Here is a 16,229-nt window from a genome sequence, read left to right as displayed (position 1 = left end):
CGATGATGTCAGCATTTCGACGCTGCAGGAGGGAGCACAGAGGGAAGAATCTGTTTTGTCACCCATACAGTCTGAGAAGGAAGGAAGAATGCCGACAATTGGTTTTTGTGCCTGGTGGAGGTCCTCTGATGCCTTCCCCTCATGATGGAATCCCTACAACACCTGGTGAGCGTACCATCTCCACTATTAAACCAGAGGTAGTAACACTCGATACTCTCTGGGAGTTAACTGCTGGGTTGCACAGGCTATTAAAAGCTGTAATTTAAGATTGATTTGCTTACCTAGTTCCTTGGATTCGAAGGTGAAGGCCCATGAAGACTCCCCTACAGACTTTACATTCTTCTGTTGGAAAATTGGAAGGAGACATACAGGAAATTCTTGGGTTTAGAGAGGCAACTATCAAAGACAGGAATGCTTTATCCAGAAGGGTCGAGTTTTTGGAAAATTGGAATCGTCGTCTGAATCTCAGACTTATTAATTTTCCTAGAATTATGAGGGAACATCCTATGTTCACTTTTAAAAGATATCTGCGTGAAGCTCTTTTCATACCTGATGCTGAATTTCCTTCTATAAATAAGGTTTATTTTTTACCTGTTTCCTTGGATGAAAGGCGTTTTCCCTTGAATTTTAGTGGGGTTCCCTTGGATATGCAGAACCTAACAAATTTCCATGAATAATCTGGACTAGAAATTATAGATCGTCCTACTCTACTTGTTTCTTCGATAGCTGAACAAGATATTAGTAAACAAATGTCTCGCTACTTCCATCATTTAAATTCCTCTTTTCATGGGTCTACTGTAAGAATGTTTCCTGATACCTCAAGGATAGCGCAGGAAAGGAGAAAAGGGTTTCTTTCAATGAGACAAGAAACAATTTCCTCAGGTGCAGTGTTTCTTTTGAGATATCCCTGTAAGTGTATCATTAAAAAAAATGATTGATATTTTCTTCATTACAGAACAACTAAGAGCTTTTTTAGATTCCAGAGTCCCATTGTAGTAACTACTATTGTATTACTGTGTCTAGTAATTAATTAGATAGTAATTCCATACAGGTAAAGCCTTTTCTTTTCACGTTTCCTTTTTGATTCTATTCTAAGAGAATGTGCCCTCTTCTTAGTTGTATTATTAACTATGTATTGTGCTAACAAATTGATGTTATCTTTTTATCTTTCCTTTTCTTTTCTTCTCTACTTCAGTTGGCCCATACAGTATTTCATGTTTTTGAATGATGTGATATTTGTATGTATTGAAAATTCAATAAATAAAGGTTGTATCTTAACACATCAGTCAACTGTTGTCTCCCTTCTCTCTCATCTCCTCTTCCATTTAATCTTCTCTCCTATCCTTCATCATTTTTCTATCTCTCATGTTCTCCTTTTCCTTCTCCATATCTTCTTCATCTTTCCCTCTTTCTCTGCTTCACATTTTCTTATAATAGTGAGAAAATAGAACTGTGATTCTGAAAGACTATTAAGCTAATGGCATATTTTAACTTTATCTCTCAACTGATTCTATGCGCAATCAGATAATCACTGCTTTTTCTTCAATGAGGAAATAGTGGGAATTAAAATAATTATGGCACTCCAAAAATGTTTGCAAATCATTGTCAAATTCATTTATGGGTGAATTTTAAAAGCATTGCTCACGTTAAGAGGCCCATATCCATAAGAGCAACACGAATTTTAAATGCCGCCAATTAAGTGCATATACGCACAGGCGCGAGTAAGGAAAAAAAAGGAGTGGCATTAGGATGATGGGGTCATTCCACAGACAGGGCCAATAGTTACATGTGTAAAATCCATATTTTAAATGCAGCGGCTGCAGCGCACAGCGGGCTATTAGCCACGCATGTTTACTTCTGCTCTTGATAAAGTATAAAGCTGCATAAATCTGTTTAGGCCTAAAACCACTGAATGAGTGGTCTGGGTCAACTGGGGAGAATGCAGGCTGAAGAACCAGAGACATCTGAATGACCTTGATACAGACTGGGCAAACTGGTGGACTAATTGGCAAAACTGGGAATACCCTTCACGCAAGCATGTTTTACGTGTGTTAAAGCTGACAAAGTTCAAAGGAAGATACACAAAGTACGCTTGCTCGAGTAGCCGCTTAAAATTAGGAGCACTCATACCCATGGTGGGCGTATTTTAAATTATATGCATGCATATATGGAATTTATTTTATTTAATACCTATTAATAATGTCAATTGTAAAGCCTGTTGCTAAGTTATTGTTAAATGTAAACCGCGGTGATGTATTTCTTTACGTACTGCGGTATATAAAAACCCTTAAATAAATAAATGCAATTGAACGCATGATTTTAAATTTCAGCATATATCCTTTCACTCGCCTATACGTGTATGTATGGGTACCCACACGCTCTTTAAAGTTACCATCTAAATATATAAGGAGAAGTATCATCTAAAACTAGCAAAAGGCCAAGGTAATCATAGCCTAATCAGGCTAACAAATTGCATGACTGTATGTGTTCATGTAATGTCATAGTTGCTTCTGAGTTGATTTAAAAGTGATTGCCTAAAATTTTAAAATTATTACAGTAATTCATTTGATATTCATTGTGATACTGTTAATAGTGAGGATCGAATGTGATAGTCATGCAGATTTAATATGTGTATTCCTTGTGAACTCTATTATAATTTAGCAGTTAATACTGTACTATGATCTCTTCCTGTATGCAAACAAATTGTTTCTTATGGACTATTCTGAGTACGTGTAAAAAATATAGCAGATAGTAGCAGAGGAGTAGTTGTCCTAGGTTACAAAGATGTCTTCAGTGTTTCAGAAATGCATGAGTCTTCTACATCCATAATTAAACATAGCAGTATCTATTCTCATTTGATTGTGGTATGCTGTTCCTTCATTGTAGGAATATAATTAATGTGATGGGGTTATTCTTTGAAACTGTTGTAGACAAGCCGAAAAAATTATCCAGCAGTCCTTTTTAAAGAAGCAATAGTCAGTTACCTCCAAGTCATCTGTCCTTTGAAATATTGACTTTATTGTTCTACTATAACCAACTGGCATCTTTTGTTTGCCAGTACGGTGGGTTAGATTAAGATTTCCATTATCCACACTATGAAAACAGTGTTAGGGCAGAAGGCAGTGATGTTTCATTTTGTTTCCAGAATTTGACAGTGGTTCGATCTAGGGTCTGAGGAATGAGAGTGAGGTCTCAGCTCCACCATCTACTGCCTGCTTTGTTTTTGCTGGTTTAGTCTAGTGGTTGGCTTGATTTTGGTTGGTGGAAATAGTCCATACCTTCTTAGGGGTGAACGTTCACAGCATTTGTGTAAATAGCCTCTACTTGCATATTCCATATTTTATGAAAGTGCAAAATATGTGCATATTTTAACTTTTGTGTGCACATATACACATACAAAAAAAAGGAGCATTGCTGGGCAGAGCCGACATTTATATAAATACGTTACTACTTTAAAAGAAACACATGTAGGTTTGACAACTTACTTGTGCAATTTTATACCTGCTAATTATCTGGCGTAAATTATATTATACATGTTGATTGTATAATACTGGCTGGGGGGAGTTCAGGCTGAAGAACTAGGAGGGACTCAATGACCTGGAGAAGGACTGGGTAAACTTGTGGACTAATTGGTAAAACTGGTGTCCTAATTTATTTTTGCATGTAAAATCTAATCTATGTGTGTGTGTTTTCTAAATAGGTAGGAAATTACATACATTCAATGCATTGACATATGTGGTTTCAATGCATTACATGTAAGCCTACCTACTCTCATATGTTGCGGGGTAGAGATACACGTGTTTTATAAAACACATGTATATCATAGGTATAGGTTATAAAATACTAGTGTAGATCTGCTCGCGGCCATATAAGCACATTTGTGTAATGTTTTGGCCAGCAGTGGGATGGCCCCGCGACCAGCTGCATCTATTGCGGCCTGGGATGCCACCAACGCGACTGGAATACCGCCATGCTGCTCCTCCCTCGGGTCTCCCTAGGTGCGTGCATGTGCATTGCACCATTGCTTAGAGGCCCCACAGCGGGAACCTCCCCAGCCAGCACCCAGCAATGACGTCATGCGGCTGGGAATTTAAACCCCAGCCATGCTGCAGCAGATGCCTCAGCAGCAAGTCCTCCTGCTCTTGCAGAGCGTGTTGCTGTTCGCCGTCCCTGTGCTTGCCTTGCTGGTTGTTTCCTTGCCTTGCTGGTTGTTTCCTTGCCTTGCCTCTTGGTGCTTTGCCCTGCCTTGCTGAATCTTGGTCCTCAGAACTCTGTCTTTGTCTTCCCCATCTGTCTCTGTCTGTCTTTTGGTTCTGACCTGGATTACCATCTGCCCTGACCTCTGCCTAGACCTCGACACTGAATGATCTCCGCCTGCCCCAATCTCTGCCTGGACCTTGACGTTGCATGCTTGCTGCCTGGTACTCGATTTCGCCTAAACGCTCCTTACAAGACCCTCGCATAAGCCTTGCCGGCCCCTGCAACCAAATGCTCAACCCACGGGGAACAGGGATGGTATAGGTAAAACCCTAGACCTAGTCCATTTGAGAGCATGTCCATCTGCTGTTGGCTGCATCAACCATGCCACAGCCCAAGGTCTCACATCTATGACAGCATATGCCTCTGTACGCATTTATTTGAAATTTATACTCTAAATGGAGTAGCAGTGATTAGAGAATCCAAAAATGGGACTATCTAAGCATAGATAAAAAAAATGGGACAAAACCTTTAGTAAATAGGCCCCATAATTTGCAAATTGCAAGTATGATATATTTCAATTATGAATAGTGATTTGTAAATCACCAGGTGGGATCAGAAAACCAAAGTAAAATGTGAATCACTAGTACAAACTATGAATCATTGGGAGATACATTGATCACAGATTTTGAGACGGCACATCTCTAAGGGGCCTATTTACTAAAGGGTTTTTCCCATTCTGTGTCTATGGAAAAAATGTTTAGTAAATGACCCCCTAAATGTAAAAAAGTGCAAAACAAATTTACTCAATGCTTTCATGGTTTGATTTCATGAAAATATTTGTTCCTGCAGAATTGTTCAGAAAACAAACTTTGTTTAACTTGCCACGTAACACAAACTATCCTAAACATATTTATATATTAGCAGAATTTGCAGAAATAGTTCAGAAATGAACGCACTAAAATAATCCTTAACTTTGTACTGTTTCATTGGAACAGTTGTATTTGTAACATAGACACATAGAAATGACAGCAGAAAAGGACCCAGTGGCCCATCCAGTCTGCCCAGCAAGCTTCTTAAGATAGTAACTGCCATTCTGTGCAGGTTCCTCCCATGTTTCTCTTAAGGGTAGATCAGCTCAGTAGAACTAAGATGATGCAATACACAGCATCAGAAGGACCTGATAGCATAACCGGTCTGACAAAAGGGCAGCCAGCCTATTGCATGTGACCTTTGTTTTAGCTCAAATGAATGTACCCATACAGCTCCTAGATCAACCATTTATAGTTCTTGATTTTCAAAAGGATTTATATGCAGGAACCCCCATTTCTGGGTCTGTGTTCATAAAAGGAAATGCAGATCATGATTTCACATGTATTTTTATGTGCATAGTAAGTGGAGGTGGGGAGCACATTTGGGGCAATGAAGGGATTTACACGCATTCTTTCAAATTTAAAAAGCATGCTTGTAAATTCACATGCACAAAGACTCCTGCACACCTGTGCTTGTATCTGCAGACTTTCACCTAGGTGGGCTGTTTGAAAATTACACTTATAAAGTCTGAATTGTGCTTCTATATAATTGACTAAAAGAACTTAATCTGTAATGTTCTATTCTGTAATAATTAATAGGTGAATTTTAAAAGTCCTACACATGCCAAAGCTGGGAGATACACGCGTGTCTTGGGCCAGTGCACACATGCAGATTTAAGAAGCACCCAAGTACGCGCATATCTCCCGGTATGTGCACAAATCAAAACGTTTAAAAAAAAGGGGCAGGGCGTGGACATGGTCTGGGTGGGGGATGGGCGGTCCAGGAAGGTCACTTGAAATGTGCATGTAAGTACACGCACAAGCACGCGCCAGGGTCTCCTACTGCGAAACTTTAGTTCTGCTATGGACAGGGTGTAAGTTTTAAAATTAACAAAATCAGGGCTAGTCAGCAGGGGTTGGAAGGGTTGGGGCTAATAGGGTAAAAGGAAGGCTAGCTAGCTAGTCCTATCCTTCACTAGGGTGAACTGGGAATGAACTGGGAAACCGGTATTTGTGTTGGCACACATGCCTAGCAAAATTCCCCAAATTACGCGGTAGAGGTGGCCTGTGCACATGAGCATATAAAATTGTTCGCACATGTATGTGTGTACTGCTGATTTTATACCATACGTTCATATACATGCATATGCTATAAAATAGTCGTGCCCTTTAGCAAGAACCAGTAAACCTGCATACACATGCACCCTCGTGGCTGTTTAAAAGTTACCGTTCCCGTTTTAAATTGTTGCAGAGTTTGAATTCAATGCATTTTTGTTTGGATGTGGGTTTATAAGAGATCAAGAGGAGATATCGGGTATATCTAATTGTATAACGGGCCGTTTTAATGAATAAAGAATTGTTTATCCTCGGAAATGCCTTTGAAAAGTACCCTTCCTATAAATAATCATTTTAATTAAAAAAAAAAAAAAATCCAACACTAATGCATGTGTTCCAAGCGTAGTTCATGGCTTAGTTCATAGCCATTGGACGTAAGCTCCTGCATGGCTGCCTGATCAGACGACGTGCGCCCTGGTGGTTGTATCATGCTCCACTAAAGTATGCTCCTTCGTGGGAATGCCTGTCTCTGGGAAGGGGATCCCCGCCCCCTCCAGAACGCACAGGGCATAGCTCAGCCAAGCAACAGTCCGAGCTCAGTTCTTGAATTTGAAATCCTTCAAACCTTGGAAATAAATGACTGTATTTTCATGCTTTAAAAGAAAATATTTTTCCAAATTGAGAAGAAATATGTTGTCCTTTGCTTCTGCTGGTGAAAAATGTCTGTTTTTTCCGTACTAAAGCAAGGCTGGGAGAACTGATGATGACTACTGTAGATAATAATTGATTAAGTTTGTGAACTGGGGTTTCATTTTTGTACAGTAAATCACATCACCTTGTTTGATTATTAAACTATAGCTATTAGTGTCCATATATAGTTAATATTTTATTTTTTGATATTATACAGTACCGTTACAAATTTATAAGATTGATTTTGTTGTATTCAATAGGTTAAACTGTTTTCAGCTCATCAAAATCTCTTTAATTTCTTTAGAATGAGAAAGTATTTGACTGGAACTTGTGTTTGACTTCTGCATTTTATTAATCTTAAAAAATATTAATTACTGTATTACAAATTTTAAGAAAAAGAAAATTAAGTAACATATCCTGATAAAGGCAAGTTAAATGACCTAAAATGAGTTGTGTGGGGTTATTTTTTAGAATTCTAGTTGCTAGATTTACAAACCTCATCTTTTGTTATAAAAACTCTTTTAAAAATTAACACCTTTTATGTATCTACTTTATGTAAATAACTTAATTCTATATATTGACCTGTCCTACCCCTCTGTTAACAGAAAAAAGATATATGGGGTGATAGACATAGTAAGACATAAAGTGTATTGGAAAACTACCAAATGTCCCTACAAATGGCCTCCATTCAGAATCAGTAAGCGTATGATGAGTGAAGTGGCCTTGAATGCGGCCTTTAGATTCCATGCTGTTTCAAGGCCAGCCCTGAACATGGCAACTCTTATTTCAACACACACTACCTCTTCACTCTCAATTTAACCCAAAAATCTGATGAACCCATTACTCCAAACTTGATTTCATGGAACAAGGAGTAGATATAGTTACAAATGATCAATCACAAGCATCAAGGCATTAACATTTCACACCATTTTGGTTCACTTGCTCAAGCAGAAGATGTGCCAGCATATTTAATACACAAGTACTTGATTCAGTTTAAGAAAAGGCATGACTCATGCTGCATTTTAGAAACTGAGGGGACTTCATATGATTCGATGCTTGCTAACTGTTTAGTGTCAGAGTGCTGCTACTTTAAAGCAATTAAAATAGCCAGGTGTTCTTAAAAGGTCACAGAGAGGCAAGTACCTAAATTAAATTTTGCTTGGGTACAAAAAAACCCTGCCCTATGAAATGGTTTTCCCTCAGTAGGGCCATGTTCCTATTATACTGCATTGTGCAAATCAACATCTTGCTCCGCAGCATTGTAGCTTTGTAGACCCCACAGGCATATGCCGTCACTGTAATGGGATCACTGCAAAAGCAGCAGCTGTGAAAGATTGCTTTAAGTATAGCAATCGTGTGCTTGTCATTCTGTTCAATGGTAGAAAACTCCAAATTCGGATAGGCATCAGTATTTAAGAAAATGACTGCTAAAGCATCTCTCATAAGCACCTTAGGGACAATAAGATTTGACATATAGCATGTAAACAAAAGTACACAGCAGCTGTTAGATTAGTTTTGTTTGAGTAAAAATATACTGACATAATTTCAGCTGCGAAGCACACTGCATGTTCATGCATTACCTATTTCTAAATATAGTATAAATACTGGTTTTAATTATGTTTATATGTATGAAGACTTTTTTACTAAAAAGATTTTTATTCTCAATGGCACTTGGCAAGTATGTAATGTTAGAGAACTACTTAATAGCGAACGAGTTTAAAGTTGATAGTTATGTATCTATTTAGCTCTAACTTGTGTTATTGTATGTGTAATATTTTAAGAAGTAAACTATTAAACTAAAATGAAAAGTTTTATGTAGCTGTCATAGAACCTAGAAGATGTCTGCAGAAAAGGGCCATTTAGTTCACCCTGTCTGCCCATTTGTGCTTGCCTGCTGTGTGTCAGTCTTACTTGATCTGTGGTCGTCTTCCTCCATTCTCTGCTCTTTGTGTCTGCCACTGTTTTGACTCCTATAACCAGCAGTGATTTTCTGCTAGGTCATACCAGGTCGTTGACCTGGAACATTTGTCACTGATCTGGAACCTTTTTTGATCTCGCTTCCTTTTCCCCATTTTTAAGCTTAGGCTGGGTGGTTCACAGGCTAAAATATTTAAGGGTAAATATTCAAAAGCCATTTAGACAGAAACTGAAAAGCTATCCCTTTAAATGGCTAAACCATGATTCTAAAACTCTTACCTGTCTATATTCTAGAATATAGCTGGGTAAGTCGAAGGCTTTCCGGAGCAGACAATAGGCATTTCTGGGAGGAATGGAGTTAGCTTAAAAGCTAGGTATATTCAGCAGTGATGTTACCCCGCTTAATATCCCAGTTAAATTAGCCGGATAGGGGTATCTGGCTAACTTAACTAGCTGCTTAGCAGCTGGATATTCACCCATTAATATTTAGAGAAGATTGTCAGACAATTGTCCAAGCCTTTGTTTAAGTTGTTAATGGGGAGGAACATAGTTATCTATCTAAATTTAATTTAAAATATGCCCCCCACCCAGGTCATTATGTTTAGTAGATAAAAGGTCTGCTTGTTCTTACCCTGAAGCTGGGACATGTTCACAAGATGCATTGTCAAGCCTTCTCCGGTGTAGGACCAAAACTTTGGAATGACTTATCAGTAGAACTTTATCATCTTGGTGATTGTAGGCAATTGCAGAAAAGGCTGCAGGCATTGCTGTTTCAGGAAGCTTTTTCTTTGGTTTAATTTGAACATCAGTGCCTTGGTTTGAGCATATAGTGAAGAAGAATATTATCTGGCATATTGTGTCTTTTTTCTCTTGTCATAAAGTTTTATTTTATTTAAGAATTATTATTCTATGTTTTACTGTGATCCACTTAGCTTGGCCAGTCCAATATAGGCGTAAATCCAGAATTTTAATAAATAAAGATATTGTAGTTGGGATGGAAGATGGATGCTACCACTGGCTCTGACATGGTACCTTTTTAAAAATAAAAAAGAAAATTAACCATTGCCTACTTACTTTCACATTTATGAACTACCTCTCCCAATAAAGCTATAAAGTGGTGTACAAATAAACCTAAATAAAATTGATATATATTGAAGGACATTGTAAATGCATCAGTACAGGGAGCATTATCAGCATCTATGGGGGAGCGGGGAGCCATAGTTTCCCTCAATGCCACCAGTTGATAGGAAACCTGGAGACAAACATTTGTGTGACTTTTCCGACTGAAGATGGCATTGGGTTCTGTCTCTTCAGCATCGAAGAGATCCCATGTTGAGCATCGAGGGAAGCCGAAGATGCATTGGATAATCAATCTCCACTGGTGCCAGATGCCGGGAGCAGTCTGGCGCATGCTAGAAACCCCCCCTTTAAGCTGTCCTGTGCCAAGGAGAGCTCATCCTCTAAGCAGGTCAGGGACTTGCAACAGCTTCCAGTGGTCCAGGTGTCTGGCACTGAGCTACCTCTTGATTCTGAAGAAAATATGTTCACGCTCCTGCCTCCCAATCTGTGTTAGTATCAGCAATCATCAAGGAGGAATTGCATAGAAAGATCCAGCAGGCCTTGGAGAAGGCACTGCAAGCTTGGCACTGGGACATCAAAAGCACTGAGGCAGACACCGTTAATCCTTGATCCTCCGCTCATTTCCTTGTGGGTGCTCAGTGACGAATAAATGATGGACGCATCCAACTTGGGCTAGGGAGCTCATGTAGAGGAACTCTGCACCCAGAGCCTGTAGTCGGCCCAGGAAAAGTGTTATGAGATAAATATCTTGGAGCTCCGGGCAATCTGGTATGCTGTAAAGGTTTTAAGAGATCAGTTACCCACCAAAGGTATTCCTGTCCAAATGGGCAGGAAGGTACAGGTTCATATTTCCTTTATCAGGAGGTTGTCCAGCTACAGGACTGGGCCATATATCAAGGTATGGCACTCTTGGCCATGTACCTGATGGATGTAGAGAATGTCCTCCCGGACAGGCTGTATGTCCTTGGAACCCCATGAATGGTCCTTGCACCAGGGGGTAAAAAATCAGATTTTTCGCCACTGGAGCACACCAGTGGTGGATCTGTTCACTCTCCTTAGAACAGGAAGATCCCACTCCTGCTCTAGAAAGAGGGCATGTGGCAAACTAACCTCAGATGCCTTTGCCTTGAATTGGGGCAGGAGACTGCTGTATGCTTATTCTCCAAATCCACTATTAGCAAAACCTCTGTTGAAGCTGAAAGAAGTCAAGGGGACAATGAATCTTATAGCCCCCTTTTGACTGAGACAGATCTGGTTTCTGTTTCTCCTGGAGATGTCCTTCAGGAAATTTGGTCAAACTGGGGACTTTCCTAGATCTCATCACTTAGGATCAGGGCAGGTTGTACCATACCAGCATCAGGTCCCTGTCACTTTACAATTGGATGTTGAGAGGTAGACTTTGATGATGTCTCGAGTTCTTTTAGCTTCAAGAATGAGTTCTTTTAGCTTCAAGAATGAATTCCACTAGAAAATCCTATGGGTTTAAGTGGGGGAGGTTTGCCCCATGGTGTGAGCAAAAGACCCTAGATCTTTCTCCTGCTCCACACAAAACTGCTTTATTAACTTCTACATTTTTCTGAGTCTGGTCTAAAGACCAACTCAGTAAGGATTCACTTTCATGCAGTTGGTGCTTACCATCGCCATGAAGAAGGTCATCTCATCTCTGTGCAGCCTTTAGTTGTCTTGTTTATGTGGGGCCTATTTCATTTGAAGCCATCCATTGGGATTTCAGTGCGATTCTGTCCCCACTGATGAAAGCTCCCTTTGAGCCACTGAACTCCTATGATCTGAAGTACATGATCTGGAAAGTCATCAGAGTATAAGAATTACCATATTGGGTCAGACTGAGTGCTCAACAAGCCCAGTCTAGGCCATAAGTACCTGGCAGGATCCCAAACACTAGATAAATTGTGTTTTTGGTGGTAGTCACTTCGGCATGCAGGTCAGTGAGCTCCAAGCTCTAGTAACTTAGCCATCTTATATCAAATTTTAATATTATAGGGTGGTTTTATGCACCCATCCTAAGATTCTGCCTAAGGTGGTGTTGGAATTCCATCTGCTAACATTTTTCCCAGGCATCTGTCTATGAAGGTGAACAAGCATTACACAGTTTGGACTGAAAAAGAACCTTGGCCTCCTACCTGGAGCAGACTAAAGCCCATAGAAAGTCCACTCAACTCTTTTTTTTGTTTCTTTTGACACAAACAGATCTAGGGATTGCCATTGCCAGACTATATTTTATTGGCTAGCAGATAGCCTTTTCTACTGTTATGCCCAAGCAGGGCTGAATCTGGTAGGCCATGTCAAGGCTCACTCTGTCGGCCACATGGCAGTATTGATGGCTTACCTGTGATTATACCCCATAGAGGAGATCTGCGGGACTGCAATGTGGAGTTCTCTCCACTCATTCACATCTCACTACTGTTTGGACAGGGATGGCTTATGCAAGAGTTGGTTTGGTCAGTCTGTCCTCTGGAATTTGTTTGAGGTGTAGGATTCAACGCTGTTCCCTCCTAAGGTCTGTTATTTTTGTTCCAGGCTACTTCCTGTTAAGTATAAAATGGTAAAAGGCTTGTTGTCTACAAAAATATTGTTATGCCCCTATTTTTTGTTGGGGGTAGCCTGTAGCTAGAGATCCCCCATGTACGAGGACTGCCATCTTGCTTGTTCTTGGAAAAAGCAGAGTTGCTTACATGTAAGAGGTGTTCTCTAAGAACAGCAGGATGTTAGTCCTCATGAAACCATCTACCTCCTCTTGGAGTTAGTTTCTCTGTTTTTAAATGCTAAAATACAGGAATAAAGGGGCCCTGCATGGACACATGGCATGCATAGGAATTCCCAGTGAGGCACAGTCAAAGTTCTAGAAACTTTGACTTAAATTTTTCGTGCTGGGCCCCATTGGATGATAATACCCTATGTGTGAAGACTGATATTGTGCTGTCCTTGGAGAACACTTGTTAGAGGTAAGCAACTCTACTTTATCCGGCTAAATGTTAGTGTGATAAGTGGCTGAAATATTAAAAAGTCTGCATTTAGCTGGGTAACTCATAAGTTATATGGCTAAATGCCACTGAATATGTACACTTAAGGGGCCAATATACTAAGTATTTTTCCCACAGACACAAAATGAGAAAAACCCATTAGCCATCTGACACAGAGTTAAAATATATAGTACGTATTTCTTATCTTTTATCCAGTGTCAAAATAGAGAAAACTTGTAAGTAAATTACATGCTATATTAAGAAACACAAATATGGAGTTTATATCTTGCACACAAAATTCTGCTCTCCAAATATAATTACCTTTCCATGCATATGGGACCTCTTCCCTTGCTGGGGAAAAACAAAACAAAACAGCACCTCAAAATTTAAAAATTACGGCTCCATGGGATTCATCCCACTCCTTAGATGCCTCTTACCCTATTGTTTGTATTTAAAAAAAACCAAATGGGGCAGAAGCTATTTCCTAGTCATTCCTGCCCTGCTGGGTTGGTAATTCAAAATGGCACCAAGCAATCCTAAGGCTGGCACCATTTTGTTGTTTGGATGTTTTGTTATATGTCCATACAAGCAAATGGTGCCGACGCCATTTTCAAGCACCAACCTGGCAGAGCAGGGGTGACCAGGGACCTCCCCTGCCCCATGTGGACTTTACACTGTGTTGTGGGGAGCTGGGGCTGATGGCTGCTCAGTGAGGAAGGCCAAAAACCGAAATGAAAAACAAATTCAGTTTTGCTTGTTTTTCTTTCGTTTCATTTGTTTCAAACAAAAGCGTATTCCTATTCTTTTTCATTCTGTTCATGTTCTTTAAACAGTTGACTGAGAAGTTCCCTTTTGGTACGAGGTTGGTTGCTTAAAAACTGGAAGTGACAGGATTAGTGTCAAATTGCCTATGTGGCTGCTGATTATGTTTTATGAATAACTGAATGTGAAATATTTTTATTATTTCAAGCCCCTCAACAGGAAACTGTACAGGGAGAGAATGTGGATCTTGCAATTTTATCAGGACAATGCAAGTAGATTTCAGCAAGGTTGGTTCCAACTCATCTGTGATAAATGAGAAGATAAGGCAATCAGTGCACACCATGACACTGTGTGCAGTTAGTTAGGCACACTTCAGAACTATTCAGGTGTGCTCACAAAGCTGAAGAGCCTTACATGGGGGGGTGTGCCTCCATATAAATACATCCTTGATGGTGGCCACTAGTCATGCAGGAGTTGTGTTTCTAAGACTTAACCCAGGTCAGAAATAAATAATAGATGTTGAGAGTTAGTTCTGATGCTAGGGCTATATTTTGGATTGTGAATTTCAGTTAGGTCAAAAGAATGTATTTTCCTTTTATTTCTGATGTAGTTCCTCTGCTTGACAAATGCCTGCAGAATGCCATCACACCTTTGCGAGGACCTGCATGGGTCTCTATGGGAGAAGGTTTCAGCCCCTCAGGAGCTAAGAAATACATCCATCGAATTCTCATGGCCTTGCACCAACAACTAAAATCTGAAAAGAACTATAACAGAGAGGTGAGTTCTCCCACTCTTTAAAGTCTCTCTTTTTTTTTTTTTTAAGGAACAAGTTGTATAAAGGCAGTGATTGGCACAGCGGTATAAAGACGTGTCACATGTATTGCATGGGCTCCAGTGCCTGTTGGAGAGCAAGAATACTTCCCCTGTAATCTAAAAGCCAACAATAATAGAGTTAATTGTGTCTGTCTTTTGGTGTAGGATGTCATATGTCTCAACTATTCATACTGCATACTGTGCAGCATGGAAACTCTGTGGCTGCACTCATTTTACATGGAAAAATGAATAGGTTGTTATACTCTTGTAGTATTAAATATGCAATGTTAATATTCTTTGAACAAATTAATTAAAATAAATTGTAATTTAAATGTATTGTCTCGTGTATAAACTACACGAGAAAATACATGTGCTATATTTGACATGAGGGAAGACGTTTTGTGCTGAGATATAAAATGCATGGATTATTTCAGGAAGTAAAAAATGTACTAGTCATAAACATTTTTTTTCAGTTGATACTGTGTGTTTTGCTTATGGCCAGATCATAATAATTATTTAATTTACTAGCATTTAAACCTCCTATCCAGTTTCTCTTCTGGGCTTACAAATAAGAAAGTCCAAAAAGGTTTACATTTATAAGAGATCTATATTATATCTCTACTTACAAGATTTGATATTTGATGAATGAAATATATGACAAAAATAAAACAAATTTCAATATATTTGATCTAAACAATTTTACTCAAATTTAGTTGAGAAGTAATATTTTGAAATGCTCTATGTTTTCCTGGAGTAATTTGCAAACATTTAAATGTAAATATGCAACAGACAAAGTGAAAACTGTACCATTGCTTTGCTAACTTGTAATTAAAATAGTGAGTTAGTAATGGAAATGGGAGGGACAGAAGGGATATGGAATGTCATTTACTCCATTTCAGTAGAGCCTCCTGCTTTCTGCTCGTGGAAGAGAAAGGGCAAGGTCTTTTGACAAAACAGTTCTTCAGTCCAGCTTTCACATTGGTGGAGAATAAAAGTGATATAGTATCCTTACTTAAGCTACTCCATACAAATTGCTTTCACATATATATTCAAAGATGTTTGAAGACCATTTATTTTTGGTTTTCAAATGGTTTTAAACTGATTTCACATTTACCTGAGAAGGAAAGTGAAATGAGGATTTTATTCTGTAGGGCAATGGATACTGCCAAGCAGGGATGGATTTAGGATTTTGCCAACCCTATGCATTTTTGGTGCTGTTACCCCATCCCTCCTGCAAAGGTCGGTTACAGGGTAGTAGAGGGCTTTTCTCTGCTACATGAGATTCACCAGAGCTGGAAGGCAGCAAATCTTGGCCAGCCTGCAGCCCCTCGGTTTTTGCCACTCTAGGCACAGACATAATGGATACCTATTGACAAATCCAGGGCTGCTGCCAAGGTGTCATGACTGACGGATGGGGTTATATTGCTCAAAGCAAAAGGTTACAGATAGCTTTCTCTCTGAAATTCACTCTTTCCTCCTGAAGGCCTGATAGTTTTTAAAATAAATAAATATGGCTGTTTATATTTACATTATGATAATGCTGAAAAAATGCAGGAAAAGTACATTTGATGATATTTCAATAATTTAAGTTGGGCTATACTTTTGTCGTCTGAACCAGTGGAAAGTGTGCATGGAAGTGTTACTTGTGCACAGATGAGACATGTTTGGATCATTTCTGCATAAAATTGTAGCATGTGTTTCA

At 39.3% G+C, this 16,229-nt stretch overlaps 1 protein-coding gene across 3 annotated transcripts in view; it reads left to right on the top strand.

Annotated features, from left to right (window-relative positions):
- DCDC1 (doublecortin domain containing 1) overlaps positions 1–16,229 on the top strand; it is a 351,456-nt gene that overhangs the window by 100,566 nt on the left and 234,661 nt on the right. For all 3 annotated transcript variants that reach the window (XM_029583130.1, XM_029583129.1, XM_029583131.1), the window contains one exon: positions 14,325–14,491. In XM_029583130.1, coding sequence (XP_029438990.1) covers positions 14,325–14,491 — 167 coding nt within the window. The remainder of the gene's footprint in view (positions 1–14,324; positions 14,492–16,229) is intronic.

The sequence above is a fragment of the Rhinatrema bivittatum genome, chromosome 17 (assembly GCF_901001135.1).
Source record: "Rhinatrema bivittatum chromosome 17, aRhiBiv1.1, whole genome shotgun sequence".
NCBI lineage: Eukaryota > Metazoa > Chordata > Amphibia > Gymnophiona > Rhinatrematidae > Rhinatrema > Rhinatrema bivittatum.
This window is presented reverse-complemented; position numbering and strand designations above follow the sequence as displayed.